A 20,207-nucleotide genomic window follows, 5' to 3' on the forward strand; every position below is an offset into this window, starting at 1 on the left:
AGGGATAACTATGGATAACAAACCACAGAAACACCTGCTCCACTGGCAGGGCAGACAGAGCCAGCCTTGGCACCTAGTCTTCCCATGACAAAGAGCTGATTCTCTCTTGAGCCAGTGAATGACAGACCGAAGAAAGTGACCCGGGCTTCCACTTATCTTTTATGTGCTGACCTTTGGGATTCTACATTTTTCAGAACTTAAGTTGAGAAGGGAGTGTTTGACCAATATTTTGACATTTTTATTTCTAAGTTTGCTCCACTGGGTATGCAGAATCTATTAGACTAGTGGCTCCTACAGTGATCAGTGCCATCCCTGGGGGTGGGTACTGGAATAATATCAGGGGTATTAGTATCCTGAGATGCAGTTGAAGTGCTTTCTTTTTTGTTCTTTTCTTTGCATTTTTGTTCTACACTCAACAATGCTGATGGCTTATTCTTGGCTCAGTGTTTAGTAATCACATCTGGTGGTGGTTCAGGGATTGCATATGCAGTTTAGGGGATTGAACTGAGGTCGATCACGCACAAGAAAAGCATCTTAACCCTGTACAGCTCTGTATGTTCACTTAAAGCAGGAAGGCTTGACAGGGAGGGCAGTAACTAACATTCTTTTCTGTAAAGGGGAGAATACACGAAAGTAGTTTGGCAGTCTACGCATTGGGCAGTGAGACTGTGCTCCTGCATGGAACAGCCACACTGAAAACGTGTGGTTCCAGACGAGCTATGGCTGACCCACACTGTTCCCTCTGCCACTCATGGCTTTCAACTACACTAGGTTACAATTCTCCACATTGGTGGCCTTTTTTAGATATTTCAAAGTAGAGAACACCTTTTTAGATGTTTAGATTTTATAGTAAAGCTTCTAGAGAGAAAGAGTAATGGTGCTGCCATATACCCAAGGAGCTTGGCAAAGGACTTTGCATACATTTTCTAAGCCCATGCAGGTCAATTAGTGAGTTCTGGTACATCTTCTCCCTCTCTGCTCCCCACATGCTCCTGTATGCCTGGCCAGAATTGGCAAAAATATTTACCAGATATCCTGTTCACAAGAAACTGGGCACTTGGGGCAGGCAGTGCTATTGAGGAAATTCAGATCCAACCCTTCTGGGCAGCTCTGAGTTGGGTGCTCACAGCCGTGTGGAGAAGCAATCAGCACCGGGTGGCAAACTGAAGCAAAGAAATATTCTTGATTGTAAAGCTAAATGCAGAAACTATAAATAGCATCCTCCTTATAGAGAGCACTTAAATTCTCATCTGCAGGCCAAGGTCTTAGGGAGAAAATCCCACACAGAGGCCGTTTTCCCACACTGCTGTGCTTAGAGTCCTTGCAGCAGAAACAAACACGGAGCCTGCCTTCCACACACAAGCCCATGGAGATGCTGCCCCCCTCCTCGGTTGTCCTGGTTGCTAAATAGAAAAAAGAGGGCTCTTCACACTTGTGACTCTGAGACCCAAAACCAGCAACCCTCCACAAGGGTCTCCCTCATGGCACTTCTGAAGCATAAGCTCCCAGCAGAAGTCAGCCTTGAATCCCAGCTCTTCCACCTGCCATTATCAGATCCTGGACTAATTTCTGAAAGCATATTTGCCTTTGTTTTCTTATCTATAAAGAGACAGTGAGGGGCTGGAGCAATAGCACTGTGGATAAGGCATTTGCCTTGCATGCGGCCAACTTGGGGTTCTATTCACTACACCCACCCCATAAGGTCCCCCAAGCATCACCAGGAGTAATTCTTAGTGCAAAGTCAGGGGAAAACCTCCCCCCCAAAAAAAAGTCAAAGAAAAAAGAATAAGAGACCGATAGAATAAATTGCCTCTAATTGTATTGTCAGTGATAAGTCTTTATAAGACTGGGCAGTTCAGGCATGTGGCTGGTGAGTGCTGAACAAGTGTTTGTTATCTTGGCTCACACAACAGGGAGCAACTGTGTTTGGGGGTTTGTGAATTGCAGTGAACAGTGCAGGTAGGTTGTTTCTGGATCTTGAGTTATATGGCAGCCAGACAAAGCAAAATCTTAGTTCTGCATTTCTAGGAGATTTAGCTCCTTACCTGCACCATCCGGTCTCCACGTGTAGCCTCATCTCCCCACATCACATCCCTGGCTCCTCAGTCCACCTTTCCAGCAATTTGTCACCCAGCAAATGCCTGTTCATCTTTCTCCCTTCCCCACTTCTTTCCTGAATAGCAAACAGACAACTTTACCACCTTCACCATTGTAACTGTGCAATCAAGTGGCTTAAGTCTACTTTCTCTATTTTGTCTCTATTCTCCTCTTTAGCGTGCCCTTCCTCCTGCTGGCTTTGTTCTTTTTCTAGTCCCCTGATGTAAAGTCAGGATACGGACTGAAATCTCTCCTCATAGGTATGAGCACAGACAGTCCAAATTTTCCCTTTAGTTTTGCAGTCACTGTACCCCAGAGTTTTAATTCATAGTCTTTTCCTTCCATTTTTCCCAATTTCCTAATTTCCTTCCTATTTTTTTGAACCCAGATGTTGTCTACGATATTTTGTTTTCACATATTTAGAGGTGTTTCCACTTTACTTCTGTTAATTTCAGACTAATTCCAAAGTGATCCTCAGAAAAGATCCTTTGCCTGTTTTGTTTTGTTTTGTTTCTATTTCAAATGGGATTTGTATCTGAATATCCAAGTAGGTCTTTGGAAGGCGTTTTTCTGTGAGGAAAGACTGTGTGATAAAGGGCTTCCTTGTGTTTGCTGCCGTGGTGAACCAGAATGCCCTGGGAGGTGATCCTCTTGCTTTTATAGTGCCCCATGGACAGCCTGCACCGTAGCCCACCTGCACCCTGTACGGATGGGGTAAGAACACTCAAGATGTCTCTGAGCAGGCTGGAGTTCACCTGGACCAAACCCAGATGGCATGAGTTTGTTTTAGAGCGTCACCACCACCACGGTCACTTAGCTGACCGTTCACCTCTGACTCCCTCTGACCTTTCCTGCACACTGCTAGTTCCTCTGATTTTAACACTGCTACCTTGTGCCACCTACTTGGAAGACTTCCAGGGATCCTCCTGGCTCATGGAAAAGGGTCACAAGGATGCCACATTGAAAAATCCAGTGAAGTGTGGGGTGCACCCCTGCCTCAGATCCTCCCATGTTTCCTTCCTCATTAAAGAGGCTTTGTTCAAGATACCTAATTACTCCAAATGTGACACATTTTATGCACCTAAGTGATTGAAATAGTAATGCATTAAAGTAATCTGTAATGCTAGAGGGATACAGGCATCTGGTGGGGAGGAGTGGTGTGGTGTTGCAATGTTGTATGCATGAAAGTCTACCACTGGCAGTATTGTAAAGTTGCAGATCACAGTGACTAAAACAAAACATTTAAAAATAACTTTTTTTCCATCTGCAAAACAGAAATACATTTAGCTACCTTAGGAGGAAACTGAGTGTATAAAATGATCACACTGTAATGACAGATGATTCTATTTTTAATCTAGATAATAAAACTTATTGAAGACCAAAGAAATCTGCAGAGAGTGCAAGGAGGAGCTCTAACTTAGTCTGCTCATTCTAGTTGCTCATTAGCCCTTTGAGCAAGGCAGTAGTCCCTCAAACTAAAGTAGACAAGATAGGAAAACAGCTAAAGTGGCAGGATCTAGCACCTGGGAGTTCTGTGTTTAGAATCTCTGCACCAAATGGTCCCCCGAGCACTAGTGAGCATGGTCCTAAAACACACTGACACCTAATATTATGGATAAGGAGATGGGTCAGTACTCAGGGGCATATGCAAAGCATGGATGTTAAACCCTGGAACCACATGCCAACTATTCTCGAACTGCTGGGTATAGCGTTGGAGCCTGGGGCTCTGCTGATGTAGCCCTGGTGGTCCTCAACCCCAAGCAACTCCCAGTCCATGAGCCCCAGCATTAACCCCTCTGGCCCAATTGGCATTCTGACAAGTGAATAGACCCACAAGCTCTCTGAAAACTGCTTGGTAATTTAAAACAACACCAATCCTGAACTGATATTTACATCCGCATATCTTACAAGCAAAGAGAATCATTTGAATAATCATATATTAGTGAGTAATCAGATGAAGTGAGAACTTCCAATGAAGATTATTAAACACACTGCTTCTGTATCCTGGGAAATGCAATTTCTAAGACCTTGGGTATTAGAAAGGTAGTTGATTCCCTTGTTTAATAAGCTGCGGAACTTCTGAAGGGGGAGATTAAGCTTACAATATCACTTATTTATTCAAATTTTTATTAAGGAACCATAATTTACAATGTTATTGATAGTTTTTGTTTGTTTGTTTTCTCATAAATTTATTTGTTGAATCACCGTGAGAACAGTTACAAATCTTTTGGGTTTAAATCTCGGTCATACAATGATGAAATACCTGTCCCTTCACCAGTGCACATTTTCCACCATCAAAACCCCCAATATACCCCCCATCACACACCCTTTCCCTGCCTGTGTGGCAGATGATTCCCACATTACTCTCTTTCTACTTTGATTACATTCAATGTTCTGACACCAGACCCACCATTATTGTTTAGGATTTTCCCCCCACACACTCAGACCTGCCCAAAAAGGCAACATTAGACAATTTGTTTTCTATTGCGGATTATGAATAGTATATGATGTCTAGCTATCGCAGCTGCACGATCTTGGAATTCTGAAATTTTAATAATTAAGTCTGGAGAGATTTTTGCCAAAAGCTGCTGGGTTCTGAGATTCGTTTGTGTATTTCTGGGATCATGATGGTTAAGCAGCTTAATCAGTAACTGGAGGGGCTGTTCATGGGAGATGAGTCTGGGGTCTCATTGGGGAAGGGACAGACAAGGGCCAGTTCCACCCCTATCCCATGAGGCCCTGTGTGTCTCATCACTACTGGCCCATACCTGGTTGTCCAGTATTCTCTGAAAAATGGCAACCACCCGATCACAGTGCCACCAGGGGGAATAGGCAGAGGGATGACACCTTTTCTCACCTGGGGTGGCCCAGCCCCAGTAACCTAATGCAAAGTCTGGATACATTTCTGCCAAAAGCCACTGGGTTCTTAGAGTCGAGATTCGCTTATGTGTCTCTTGGACCATGGCCGTTAAGCAGCTTAATCAGTAGCTGGAGGGGATAGTTGGATTTTAGGCTTGTACTATTTCGACACCAGTCCTACCAACAGTGTTTACTTTCCTCTACCTACCAGTGTTCTCTGCTCCCTCCCCGTCCCCCACCTTACCTTGACAAGCACATTTCAAAGTTCTGTGGTTGTATAGATCTCATGTTTTCAGTATTGTTGAGTCTGTGCTTTGGATATAAAGCAGTACCACCTTTAAAACCAGCCATTCAGTTGATTCCCTTGTAGTTTACTGTTTCAAACATGGAAGAGGCAAAGGCATGGAAGACAAGCCAGCATTATGTCTTGCCACCATATAGAATGTGTGGTCTCCTGGCTCCCCCTGCTTCACTGAAACGTGGCAGCTCAAACCTGCTCTGTCTCCAGTGCTGAATGTTGGGAGGGAGGATAATATGCTGAGAAACGACTGAGGATACTGAGGAGGTCAGGGTCCCTTTCCTTGTAGCCGCTTTTGCGTCCTTGTTCTTCATGGACTGTTCATAGCTGAGTCCTGGCATTATCAAATCCTCTGGGGAACAAAATGGGCACATGTACAAGGGACGTCTTGTTAATGCGTCAGTGTTTCTAAGGACATCGCAGAGCCTGCACACAGAAGTCAGCCCCTGGGGTCCTGTCCCCATTTACTAGGATAGCATCACCTTCCCGGAATAATTTTCCCCCAAAGGTGCAGAAACTTATATAGCTCCACGTAGTGACTCTTTTAATAGGAAATGTCCCCTTCAATAAGTCACCTGCAGCAGTTCCTTCAGTATGTCTCCATTTTAGCCTCATTGCCAGTGGCCTCAGATAATGATATGGAAAATATAAAGTGGCCCAGATGCAAAGACTTAAGGGAATTCAACCTGCATGCAAGTGATGCAAGTGACAGTTATGGAGGTCACAGCCTTCCCTGTCAGGATTAGCTATGCAGACATCTTCATCTTTGACTTCTATTTAGGAGACTTCCTAATTTCACCAGTACTGTGTTACTGTCAATTTACTCACTACAGCAGTCGATAGATGCAGTGACCGAAGCAATCAATAACCCATTTGTTGTGTGGTACTCACCTGACGCTGTTATTGTCACTCTGTAGGTGTTAATCACCCATGAAGTTCACAAAAAAGATCCTGCATAGTGGGACTAAATCACCCTGTTGTGCAGATGACAGTGAGCACAGGTAGAGGGTGGGGTGCCATTCCTCTTTTCCCTGCCCATGGGTGGGGCAGCACTTATGCAATAGACCAGTCTCTGAGTGCCTTTCAGAAACGTATTTTGCTCACCCAAGACTTCTTTTCTGTGGACTGGAAAATCTCTCTGCCCTGTGGTGTAAAGTGAGATGACTCCTCCAGCCCTGCGTGTAATCACTGGTCTCCCCAGTCCTAAAGGAATAGCAGGAAGCTCCTGAAAATCTGCATTTTCCATTTCTTCACCTACCTGCATGAATTAGCCTTCCCTGGGCCCTTATAAGGAAAACTTGAAGCCTGATGCAATCTTCTTGAGCTCAGGGTTAGGAAACAGAACACATTTCTAAGAAAGTCCTGGTTGAAAGTGAGCCAGGAGGACTGCTCAGTGGTTGGAAATTGCCATCAGAGTATGGAGGGTAGAGGGTAGATAAGATAGAGGAGGGTCCATTATGAAACATTAGTTTGAAGTAATCAGCTGCAACAAGAACTGAGTGTTGGAAATAGGCAAACGGATATGCATGATAACCTTTCAGCATCTGTATTGCAAACTATAATGCCTAAAATGAGAGCAAAAGAGAAAGAGAAGGCTCTCTCAAACCTTAGAGGCAGGCTAGGGTTTGTGGGGAGTAATCTGGGGGTGAGGTGGGAGGGAAACTGGGGGCATTAGTGCTGGGAAATTACTCTGGTGAAGGGGCAGGTGTTGGAATATTGTATGACTGGAACCCAATCATGAAGAGCTTTGTAGTGCTCTATATCACGGTGATTCAATAAAATTAGATACAAATTTGTTACAAATTAAATAAATAAAAAGTCCATTTTTGCTTTAAAAAAAAAAAGCCCTGGTCTTTGAGACAGTTAGCAATCAACAACAAAGCTTCATACTTACGAAAGATGGAGAGGCTTACAATCAGTTGTCTTCATAAAGTCAAGGAAAAGACCCATTTTTTTCTCCCTATCTGCTTCAACTCTATACAGGACACAGAACATGTTGGAACATCTTGTATATGCTCTTTGTAGAAGACCCTAGTGAAAGAGTATGCCCCCCAAAACAGAAAACACAAGAACATGCTATATCTGTTCTTTTTGGAAGACCCTAGTGAATAAGTATGCGCCCCCCCAAACTACATTGTTGACAGTTACAAAGCCCCCATTTCCAGCTTAGGCACATTCACTGTTGGGAACTCAGGCATATCTTTATGGGGACGTGGCCAGACCACAAGGACCAATGTCTGAGCAATGTGAGACCCAGGCCTGAGATGCAAATGCATGTTTTGTGGAAGCAGTGAATGCAGCCATTAGACACCCAGCCTGTCACCTCTGCCTTGGGGCAAGCTGTGCTAATGCCAGACTCCATCTCCCACCTGATAAATGAGAACCAAAGCACCTGCCTGATGAGGTCACCATGGAAATTTAATGCAAAGTACATAGCAAGGTCCTGACATACAGGAGTATGCTGTAAATTACAGTGTTATTATTATAACTGCTCTAAAGTACTGTAGGAAAAAAAAAATCCTTGCAGAGTCCACTCAGAGCTTTCTGATGTTCATTGTGAACTGAAGCATTTTCTGTTAGCTTCCTTTCACAATTCACTGTGCCCACGGTGGAAGAAAGCTTTGGCCTCCTGGGGCTCAAGTGACCTCTAGACAAAAATTAAAGGTCAAATCCTTCAACAGAGGTAGGGCAGGTCAGCATCCCCACTGACGTCAAGGCATCAGCAGGTATGTAACTCGGAGCTTGAAACAGGGTTGTGGAGGCAGCCAACTGTCCTGCTAAGCTCCAGCTATTACTCCAGCTCAACTTCCATAAGCGCTAACGCGCATCCCACCAAGAGACTGGTGAATAAATAGAATCCCTCCATTAGCTCCTTTATTAATTATGCCTCTTTATTTAGATACTTTGTGCATGTTCTCTGTAACACTTAAAAGGCTAATATTCATGTCTTTGTTTATTTAATGATACCAGAGTGTGAATTTTTTAAACATATTTGAAAATGAACTTGAATGTGCTATTTAATGCCTCTTTTTTTTAAATCACAGCCTAATTTAGTTCACAATCTACTGTCCTATGAGAAGCTATTTTAGTCTTTATTATCTTGATTTTTTTTTCTGCCACTGTAGCACATTTAATTTTCTGCGGTGTTGTTCAAAAATTAAATGAAGGTATTTAAAGGTTCCCTGATTATGGAATCTGAAGCCAGAAATCCTCATGAGCGAGTAGGGGTTCTCTGCACAAGGGGCCATTAAACAATGGAGCTGGCAGCTCTCAGATAGGGGAACTGCTTAGGCCCCCAACTATGTTCTCATTGCTCAATTTAAGCATCCGTTTCTCTTAAAATGCTTCTCAAAAAAGGTGGACACACGAACTTCCAGCCAGTAAGCAGCCAGTGCAAACTCTTTCTCTTCTCTCCCTGAACTCCTGTGGGGAAGCCTTCTTTCCTCACTCCCAGGAAGCAGGTATCACCCAGAGCTAAATTAGGCCCAAGCATCAGATTTTATCAGGCCAGGCTCTCACTTAGACCATAAGGCGTCTTCCGTGGACTCGGTCATGGGCAAATGTGAGCCGCAGCTTTCCATGGGGCGGTCTCAGACCTGATGGCCCTGGTCCCTGAGTAGTCTGTCCTGTGTGGACTGTACCTCGGGGCACAAGAGTGACAGAGTCTCCATTCTTGGTTTGCTGTACCTGGCTTTGCTCAGGTTGGCTCTAAATAGAGAAATGAAGTAAATCCCTTGGTAATACTTCAGAGTTTTCAGAGATCATCTAAGATATAACACTGGAACCTCAGTAGCAAGATAAGTTTTGAATAATAATTTTACTAGATTAATATTTCCTAGTGGGTAGGGCGTTTGCATTGCACGTGGCCAACCCGGGTTCGATTCCTCTGTCCCTCTCGGAGAGCCTGGCAAGCGACCGAAAGTATCCTGCCCGCATGGCAGAACCTGGCAAGCTACCTGTGGCATATTCAATATGCCAAAACCAGTAACAACAAGTCTCACAATGGAGATGTTACTGGTGCCCCCTCAAGCAAATCGATAAGCAATGGGATGACCATGACAGTGAATGTTTCCTAGAGGGTAGGGTGTTTGCCTTGCATGTAGCCGACTTGGGTTCCATTTCTCCATCCCTCTCGGAGAGCCCGGGAAGCTATCGAGAGTATCCCACCCACACGGCAGAGCCTGGCAAGCTCCCTGATATGCCAAAAACAGTAACAACAAGTCTCACAATGGAGACATTACTGGTGCCCGCTCGAGCAAATCGATGAGCAACAGGATGACAGTGCTGCAGTGCTACAGTACTATATTGACCACTGACACAAGTAAGCTTGGTTGTTCAGTTATTGTTGTTACTGCAGGCCTTCAGAGCCACACAACAAAGCTCTTGGGAGTTCCGATCTTGACCCCAGAGCTCAAGTCAAGGTCATTTCCTGGCAGTGGCTAGGGAGGGGGCACACTCGGTGTCAGGAATCAAACCCAGGATCCCACACGAAAGTCTGCCTATTGAGCCACCGCCCCAGATGATTAAATGTGCTTTGAAACAAGTGAGTTTGACATGAGCAAGCTGTGGCCCCACCATGGGCAAAGAGACCTGAACATGGACAGGAGTCCAACAGCTAGAGGCGTTATGGCATAAGGACCATAAGGCCCTGAGAGCCTGAGCTTTCTTTCAAGTGTCCAATGCTTTGAGATAAATAAGTTGGCAATCAGAAAGTATGAGGGACATAGACCTATAAGGTTCCAGGGTCACCCACTCAGTGTAGCCAGAGGCTTAGGCAGATCAGCCTGCAAGATAGGATGAACTAGAACAAGCAACCTACACAACACAAATACCACAGAAACTTATAGGTCACCCAGTTCCTTCACAGAGCCAGGGCAGCTGAGATATTTACCCTGCCAATCTGAGGTAGTCCCCTCGAGCATTCTGAGTGCTGAGTGGCAAGAACAGAGTGTCAGGAATGAGTTTCCCCCTCACTCTTCACTGGGCATTCAGGAATGCAGAAGTGTGATTTTCAGAAGGACCAAAAGGGGATCAGAACTCTCCAACCCAGCAGCAAAGAGATCCAGCTGGGAACATGAGTTTCTGGGCCAAGTACGATTCTCCATCTAGTGGACCCTCTTCTGCTGATAGTGCATCAGTGAAAGCTCCTTAAGCTGGGGGTTTAAAAGAGACCAAGGGGGTCTCGTCAAGTTAAAAAAAAATCAGGTTTCAATAGAAAAATTGCTCCTCCAATGAAGAACCATGGGTATTTTAGACCTAGATTTAAAAGAATAAATAGATGCCAAATCGAGATGCCAGAGATGTTAGGATCACTTGAGAAGTATTAAATGCAGTCTTGATGAAAATATTTCAAAAGCAATTGCAAACACTTTGAAACAAATGAGTAACTAGAAAACCTAGGCAGAGAAATCTAAAGATGAAGCAAGGTGTTCCTCTGTGAAGGCGGAACAAAGTAGAAGTTTCAGAAATGGAAATTACAGTCACAGAACTAACAAGCTCCGCAGCTGAGGTCTCCAGCAGAGCGATGAAGAGTCAGTGAACTGGATATGGATCCGTTGAAATTACCCAGTGAGCCTCACGGAGAGAGCAGGATGGAAACAAGTGAAGACATTGCTGGGCGATAGCAAGTTTGATGTTTGTGCCACTGGATTTCCAGGAGGATGAAAAGGGACAGGATCCAAAAGTACTGGACATTATAGCAACGACATTTCCCCGAACTTGGTGACTCAGAAACACAGATTCCAGGGGCTGATGGGCCCAGATGGTACAGATGTGTTCCCTGCCAACCCAGTGACTTTCCCTCTGAGTGGACACATTTCACTGCCAGTTCAGCACAGCAGCTTTTAAGACGATGCTTAATCTGGCATTCACAGGTTCTTAATAAACCTCATGTTTGGTGTGGTCTCCAAGATGGAAAGCACACACACACCTCTGCATTTTTTTAAGCCATTTCCCCACATGTCTGGGGATGTATTTAAGGCATGTGTGCTGCCCTTGTGTATGTGTGTGTGTGTGTGTGTGTGGTGTGCCTGTGTCTGTTGCATATTGTGTGTATGCATGTGAGTGTATGCAGCATGTATGTATGTGTACATATGTGATGTGTGTGGTATGTGTGTATGATGTGTTATACTCTGTTGTGTGCACAGTGGTTCTTGTGAGGAATGTGTGTAGGGAGTGCCTATGTGTGTGTGTGTGTGTGTGCATAAGACACACAGGGAGGGAGCCATCCCCATGTGTATGTGCACTCAAGACTGTGTCGGTACCCTAGAGACAAAGCTTTCCAAGTGCTCTGCTTTATCCTCCTGCAAGGCCTGTCCCCAAACCTGCCCCGACAGTGGGACAGGAGCCACTGTGTGACCTCTCTCCTGTGAAGATTCTTCTTCACTTTTTGCTGTTGTCACTGTTGCCATTGTTGTTCATGATAAGCTGTTCTTCCCAGTGTTTCCCAAGAAAGATCCACGTGGAGATTTCCTCTGGAGCACAATTTTGACTACAACCATTGGGCATTCATGTTGAGCGTATTGCACCTCAGTCCTTTGCAATGAGTTAGCAAAAGGAAATGAATAATCTGGCACGAGTTTTCAAACCAATTTGGAGGAGAGACATTTCTGGAGTTTTCTTTTGTCTCTTTTTAGCTAGCGAAAGACACGTACAGATGGCCTGAGTCTTACAAAAATATTTGTACAAAAAAAATATTTGTGGCTGAACAAAACAGAAGAAAGGTGGGTCTGTTTGCAAAATGTTTCCCAGGTTCTGTGTAACCCAGGGGCCTCCAGTTTCCCTATTGTAGTCTGCATGTCAGGACTTTAAAAATGCCTTTTGATCCAGGGGGGCAGGAGGGGAGCTGCACTCGCTAATGAATGTTACATGTATTATTGAAGAATGCTGTCTCAAAGTTAATACTTTTTTCTAGTCCAAAACATACCCCTGCAGCTGGCAAGGAGAAATCCTGTGTTTCACAGTGGATTTTGCTTTGGGATTCACCTGTTTTGACAGTAAGACAAAGGTAAGATATCCACCAGCCCATGTTTTAGCTCTCTCGGTAATGTGCCTTGTGACATTTCAGAGGTACCAACCTCTAGGTGGGATGCTCCAAGCAGTCACTAGTCTGGTGTGAATAAGTGGAACCTTCCCAGCTGATTTGCTTTCCCACAGCCAACAGGAAACTCAGGTTTCGAGTGAACACGGTTCAGACCCTGAAACAAGTGCGGGTGGGAACCAGCCAAGGGGGTTTCTCTGATATCATCCAGAAAATAAGACCCAGTAATCAAAGTAAACACCAGAAAGCACTCTCAGCTGCTGCCTGGCATAAAACCCAGCGTAGCATTGGGGTGAGAAGGCCACCAAGGCCATACCTGGTACAGGTCCTCAAATGCCCACTTCAGGATGGAGTCCAGGCATACTGGCCATGAAAGTGCAGGGTGAGCCTGGGAAACCAAACCACTCCCTCCTGATCTCCGAGAGACCTGGGCACCCACCTCACCACATAAGTGCTGCCAAATGCTGTGCCCACATAAAGCTAATGTTTTGCCTTACATCTTTAAAAGAAAAAAGAAAGCTATTCTGTTAGTGAAGAGTGAACGTAAGCGAAGTGCATTCAGCCACCTCACATCCATTTCATAGGCCCGCACTGCCTGCCACCCAAGCCCCAAACTTCCTGCACAGACTCACCTCTGCCCTCCGAGCTGCCAGGTCTCACTCACTTCCTCACAGATGCCCATTGCCCAACTCCTCTCGCAAAGCCCGTGGATGACCTCTCAATTGGTCACTGTCAGCTGAGTCCGTGAAGCGGCTCCTCTGCTCAGCGTGTCTTCTTTTCCTTCCTGGCCAGTGGTTCCCGCCCCATAAACTCACTGACTCCCAGGGATATTCATTTGGAAATGCCTGGAGGCATAGTTCATTTTCAGGACTAGAGAGGATTTGACTGACAGAAGGCAGAGATTAGGACCCAGGGGGAACATCCAGCAACACTAGGACAGCCCCAGAACCCAAATAGTTCTTGGTCCAAAGTCACAAGATTGGGGGCCCATGTGGTAAACTAGGAAACCGCTTCTTGCTCTGAATTGGGGCCAGAAACTCACGATGGTCTTTGGACATTTGCTTCGTCCCAGAAAAGATTGAGATGTTTAGTCACTTGGGGCTCCCACCTTTTAGAATGATGACAAGGTCTCTTGGCCTACTATTGTGTGTTACAAAGATTCAACCAACCAGCATCAACTTGAGCTCACGAGCAGGCAGCTGACTCCCTAACCCACCACCCCAACAAGGGACTTTCTTTATCTTGGTCCACAAGTACCTAGAGTGAGTTTCCAACTTGTTTGCATTGTTGTATGACATTCAGCCAGATCCACACCCCCTTGTTACACTTACCCTGGGAGAGTGAAGCAATAAAACGGTTCTCCCACAGTCAAAAAGACACCTACTTGATCTGTTAAACATCAGAGCTGTCTAAGAACTGCTCTTGTTTTTGCCTTGATTATCAAGGAATCCTTGATTCTCAGGAAAGCTGAGTTGAGATTTTTACTAATTTCATGTAAAAGCAGGCCCTTGTGAGGTGTCAGCTAGTAGGATGCGAGGTAGAGCAACTAAGAGGGTGCTTGCCTTGCATGCGGCTGACCTGGGTTCTGGCCCCAGGACGACGTACAGTGCCCTGAGCACTGCCAGGAGAAATTCCTGAATTCTGAGTCAATAGGAAGCCCTGAGCATTGCTGGGTGTGGCCCAAAAACTGGAGGAAGGAGGGGGCGGAAATGAAGAGTATGTCCTTGCAGGTCCTCTAGCTGCTGCTCCTTCATGCCTCTCCTGGGCTGTAGTTGGCAATGTGGTCTGTGGTACAGGACAAAACCTGACCTGTAGTGCGCCTGTGATGCTGACTTCCCATAGGAGCAGAGCTCTGGCCAGGGGCAGGGACTCCCAGGGGCAGAACTTGCCCATGGACCTCAGGCTTGCAGGCCAGGTTCTTGGGAAGCTGAAAGAGGTCACTGAGTCCTCCTGTGAGGTCTCCCCTGGTATTCTTACTCTAAATCAGTCTTATACTAGTCACCCAACCTTTCCAAGGGACAGGACAGGAGAGGGAAGAGTATCCATCGCAATTGTAAGAGAAGCACACACAGCCCCCCGCCCACACTAAAATGAAATGAAGAGCACTCCGGGTCCAAGACCTTCTGCCCTTGGAGGCACCATCGGGGCACTTGACTTGGGCTGAGAACATAATGAGAAATATTTAGTCCCTCCCATATTCCACAGCTATGACCCCCAGCCACACAGGGGGAGTATGGTTTCAGATGAGGCTCCTGTGTTCTCTAGGGACTGGGAACCTGCATTCCACCCTGTATGCAGTCCAACAACAAGATCTTGATTTTACTATTTCAGTGACTTTCTTAGTCTCTCAGATTCCTTTGATTTGTCTCCCTACGCTGCCCTAAAAACGGTGTGCTGCACAGTATGGTACCATGCAGGGGCCTCCCACCATCATCCCAAAACATTTCTTTGAAATGAATTAGCTCTAAACTCACCCAATAAGATTTAAATAGGCTCCACATTTCCTGATGCTATGAAGACTGGGAAGTGAAGTGTAATTTTTTTCCAGCGTGTTGAAATGAACTAAGTTCTGCTCTGGTCCTAATCCTGTTATTCTTTGTGGTTCTTTCTACCTCCGTCTGCTAAACAAAGTGGGTAGGCCCTCCCCACAAGTGGTCTCGTCTTCGGAGTCCAGTGGGCAGGAGAGGACGAGTCCACCTGTAACTTTCAGCTTCGGACCGACCTCTGCATTTTGGGGACAATGTCCCTAAGCCAGGCTTTCTACTCAGCAGAGTATCAGTACCAGACAACTAGACATTTGGGCCTTCTTATAAATTTTTCTTTGTAAGATCAAGTTGACATAACATTTTTAATGCAATTGCTTCTTTATCTCAATCATTTCTACCCTAATACTTAGATCATTACTTCATGTTTAGGTAGAAAATGAAAATTAAAACAAAAATATGATCATATTAAAAAACATAAGTTGTTCCAGACCTTTCAAATGCATTCTTTACATCTATTTCTTTAGCCTTACAATATTTTAATTCATTTTCAAAAAGAAAAGCTCTCCCAGATGTACTGTGAAGTATACAGCTGGGCTCCAAATTTAATCAGTGTTTTAATTTAAAATCTTCTTAAATTTTGATCTTTGACACATCTTCATTCTTTCAACGTAGGTAGTATTTATGAATGTAGTATAAATAAGTTTTCAGTTATTTCTAGGTTGATGTGAAATAATAGATCAAATAAATAATTGCTGAATGAAACCATTAATAAATATGAAAATTATGCTTTCTCCACGCTCATCATCCTTGATGTAAGTCATTTAAAAAAATTAAATGGGCTTTTTGATTTAGAAATATTTAGATTGTCATTTACCATGCTGCTTTTCACAAGATAATTAGTTCTCCTATACTACTTAATGGACTGGAGCAAGAGCACAGCGGGTAGGGTGTTTGCCTTGCACGCAGCCGAACCAGGTTCAATTCCTCCATCCCTCTCAGAGAGCCCAGCAAGCTACCTAGAGTATCCCGCCCACACGGTAGAGCCTGGCAAGCTACCCATGGCGTATTTGATATGCAAAAAATAGTAACAAGTCTCACAATGGACACGTTACTGGTGCCCGCTCGAGCAAATCGGAGAACAACGGGACAACAGTGCTACAGTGCATACTACTTTATGTCCTGAATCAGACCATTTGTGTTTTACCCCTGGGCCCACACCAGACCCAGGTGAGGCAGCAACACCATCAGAGCAGCACCCGTGGTAAGCTGCACACCGGCATGGACCACGCTGTGGAAGGATAGAAGGGACTGTGTTCCCTAACGGCCCTCCCAGCAACTCTTCCTAGGCGTGAACCTCCCCGGCAGCTCTTTGTTCTCCAGGTCATTCAAGCTGAGGGGTGGAATGCCAGGCAAGAGAGAGGGGCTTGACCACGCAAATGGGTTCTATCCTCACAGAATAAATGGAAGACCATTCCCTAATAGCTGAAACTTTTTCAGCAGATCATTTTAAAATTATTTCACCATCACTGTCATCCCATTGGTCATCGATTTGCTCGAGCGGGCACCAATTACTTCTCCATTGTGAGACAAGTTGTTAACTGTTTTTGGCATCTTGAATACGCCACGGGTAGCTTGCCAGGCTCTGCTGTGCGGGCGAGATACTCTTGGTAGCTTTCCGGGCTCTCAGAGAGGGGTGGAGGAATCGAACCCAGGTTGGCCATGTGCAAGGCGAATGCCCTACCCACTACGCTATCATTCAGATAGATAAACCTAAAGACTCTTTCTCTTATTTCCACCCACTTCATACTAGAAATGAAGCAGTTCTGCCTGTTTTCAAGCTCTCTCTGAGGCAAAATCGTTCGGGTGTTAGGAAGTCAGAGCCATCTGTTTTATCTTTAAAAATGTATTTCTTTCATCGAGGGGGAATTGGGTCATGCCTAGAGGTGCTCATTGGCCGCTCCAGGCTTTTTGCTCAGGATCACTCCTGGTGGTGCTCACGGGACCATATGGGGTCAATCAAGGTGGGCTGCATGCAAGGAAATGAATTAACCCCTCTACTATCTCTCCTGCCCTTCTATTTTTCTTTTCTTTTTTTTAAATTTAGTATTTCAAAATTTTTTTAGAGCTGAGACAGAGCCCAGGCCTCACACATGCACTCTCTGACCTAGCCACACCCCCACTTCTAGAGCCAGGAAGTGTTCAGTGTTCAGTGTCCACTGACCATTATGGCTGTGGAAGCCGCTGGAAAGCCTGTGAGGAACCTTCTTGAGTTTCAGAATAAAGTGCAACCACATGCATATGGTGAAGGAAGGACCGTTTGAAATCTAGAATCCAAGTGGAACTTTTTCATCTGTAGCTATTACTTGGAGGCTTAGTAAAAAGCATGGCTCGTTTTTAAACTTGCATTCAATTAAAATGTGAACTACACGTTTTCTTATCATCTTGACGTCCCCCAGATCCAAAAGGAGTTAGCTTTCATGTAGGAGAAGAGAGAACATCTTGGTTATAGCTTGGCTGGCAAGGGTAGGGATCCTCCATACTTTACAGGGAAGCAGGAAAAGAAAAAAAAAACAAAGAATTGGGCTGTTTTGCTGCGAAATTTGAAATACTAAATTTAAAAAAAAGAAAAGAAAAGGACACCTCATCCTTTTATCATAAAGTCTTCCTGCAGTGCTCGTGCAGCTGTTTCAATGAAGGATTAAAATGTTACTTTCCATTGTCAACATCTTAATCATTCAAATTTGTTACAAAGGAAGTAAAACTGATTAGCGTCCCTCACACACATAATGGTTAAAATGAAACATTCATTTTTTTTTGTATACCACATACAACTATAAAACTGTTCTTCATTAAACCCCAGAACAATGTTATCTGCCCAAATCAGGATCTCTTCCCACCTTTTATCAGTGAGAGGAGGACTCTGATCCGAGGGTTCGTGTCCCCGGTGGGGTTGTGAGCCAGGGCAGTTGTCAGGCCAGGCATCCCTGCACCCTACGAGCAGAGAGCTGGTCACAGTCTGACCGAGAGAGTTCAATCATGTTTTGCACCAAAGCTCAGAGTTCTGAAATTTAATTACAGAGAACCTCTTTTGGATAAAATGTGCAGAAATGTCATCTATAATGAAAATGACAAATCTTTTTGTTTCCTGAAAAATTAGTGCTTTTAGGTACATGGAAGGAAAGTTCAGAAAGAGTTCAAAGCATTAGTGATTTGAAAATTAATAATTAGAGAAGAATGGCTGCTCCACCGAAGCTTTTTCTCACATCACCATATTTGCTCCATGTAGCTCAGGGAAAGAGTAAGAGAACAAAAGCCCAGTGTCCACCCACCCAGCAACCTGCAGTGCAGGGACACCATCCTCCAACCAATTTCAGCCCAGCCTGTTCCTTTGAGAAGCCCAGAAAGGACTGTCTCCCTCATCCCAAACCAGGCTGTCTTGTAAAATCAACACCCAAATGTAAGCAATGGCTCTGAGCAGCACTTCTCACAGGCGGGGTGTTCCGCCAGTCATCACTCACTTACTAGAGAAAGGTCTGTGTAAATGCAAGGTATCAAAAAGACAGTGACAATGTACTATAAGTACTTATTATCAGGCTTTTTAAAAAATTTCCTTAAACAGCAAACAAGACTGTTTATGCAGGTTTTGTTTTTCTAGTGGATAATATTTTTACAGTCATTCATGATTCTATGTGAAATATCCATTTTTATGTTGTTCCTAAAATTTTTTCTTAACAAAATGAAAGCACGATGAGACTCTTCTTCACAGTCCAGCTCGAACCAAATACTGTTCTGCTCTGGCTTGGTGGTGCTTGCTTGGGTTATGAGGAATTTGACAGAACCATATCTAAGCTGATGACAGACACAGGGTTGCAGATTCCTTCATAGGAAAAATCAGAGAGTGAGCACTTTAAGTGGCAGATGAGACATGGAATGTTTTCAGAGGCTGTCCCAGCTCTCAGAAAGTATGGGAATGGTGCTTCTGGATATGGGATTTCATGAACACTCAAAAATGACGGGATTGTGTGCCTTGTGGTCTTTATGGCAAGTATGAATCAATTGGTTGGGCTCAAATGGACTTCATCTTCTGAAACATCCTCCCTTGTTTTAACATCCTCGCCTGTCCCAATGTTTTACCTCTGGTGACAGAGAAGAAAGGAAATCAATTATTTCAATTTAAATCTTTTAATAAAAATTAGAAATTCAGCTATAGTTTTCCAAAACATAATTAATTCTTTTCTCTATTGTGTTTTTCTGGGAAGATAAAGATTTATTATAAAGAGTGTCTATAAATAAGGACTATAAAAGAGGCCATTACATTTTATTTGTGCAGTCCTTTTCCTTACTAAAGAGAATCTTTAAAGTACCTTAGCCAACATTAAATACAGCTCTGAAACAGTCTTAGGAGCTAATATTATCTACATTTTTCATCAGAGTTCAGGAGAAACTGTTAAGTTATCTGAACATAACCCCAGCAGGTTATCATGTCAATCAGGATGAAAAGTTTCAGCTTATCTGCATCTTATCTGCATAGTCTCTATTACATATGCAATAGCAAGAACTGGACTTCTTAGCCTTAAAACTGGATTTTGAAAGTTCCTTTTAAAAGGAGCTAGCTTCGGGGCTGGAGCAATAGCACAGCGGGTAGGGCATTTGCCTTGCACTCAGCCGACCAGAGTTCAATTCCCAGCATCCCGTATGGTCCCTTTGAGCACCACCAGGAGTAATTCCTGAGTGCAGAACCAGGAGTAACCCCTGTGCATCACTGGGTGTGACCCAAAAAGGAAAAAAAAAAAAGGAGCTAGCTATGTGTCTTATGATACTTATGAACTAGAAGCCAAAACAGCATAGAGGATGGATAAAGGCAGAGGATTTCATGGCATCATGACCAGCTAGTTGGCCCCAATGGATGGGGGTGGATGGGGTCAGGAAGCTGGTGATGTGAGTTTGGTTTACATAGACAAAACTAACAAGGTGAAGATTCTGATAAATCCCACAGTCTCATTGGAGGTAAGAAGATTAAGCTAATGTCTGAATTTATTGAGCTAGATTATATAATTTATTGAGATAGATTAATGTATGACTGGATATTGATTAAATAAATAAGCTCTCATTTCTAAATCACTAATTACTTTCATTCCTTTACAGAATGTGCTCTGGAGATTTAAATTCTCCCAACTTAAGGGATCTTCCGATGATGGAAAAGCTCGAGTAAAGCTGTTATTTCAGAATCTAGACACCAAACAAATTGAGATGAAGGTAGGGAACATAGCTTACACTGCCTCGCAGCCACACTGAGTAAAACCTCAACAAATAGGCAGATGGAAATTTCCAGTCCATCTGCAGACACAAAAACCTTTCATCCCTGCAGTAGGAACCTTTCTTACCTAGAGAAAAGGATGCCAGAGAGTTTGTGCTGAGTCTTTTAGTA

At 44.2% G+C, this 20,207-nt stretch overlaps 1 protein-coding gene across 3 annotated transcripts in view; it reads left to right on the forward strand.

Annotated features, from left to right (window-relative positions):
- Positions 1 to 20,207, forward strand: part of SNTG2 (syntrophin gamma 2) — a 439,433-nt gene that overhangs the window by 393,893 nt on the left and 25,333 nt on the right. For all 3 annotated transcript variants that reach the window (XM_055120048.1, XM_055120049.1, XM_055120050.1), the window contains 2 exons: positions 12,168 to 12,260; positions 19,925 to 20,035. In XM_055120048.1, the coding sequence (XP_054976023.1) occupies positions 12,168 to 12,260; positions 19,925 to 20,035 (204 nt within the window). The remainder of the gene's footprint in view (positions 1 to 12,167; positions 12,261 to 19,924; positions 20,036 to 20,207) is intronic.

This window comes from Sorex araneus, chromosome X, assembly GCF_027595985.1.
Source record: "Sorex araneus isolate mSorAra2 chromosome X, mSorAra2.pri, whole genome shotgun sequence".
NCBI classification, from domain to species: Eukaryota; Metazoa; Chordata; class Mammalia; order Eulipotyphla; family Soricidae; genus Sorex; species Sorex araneus.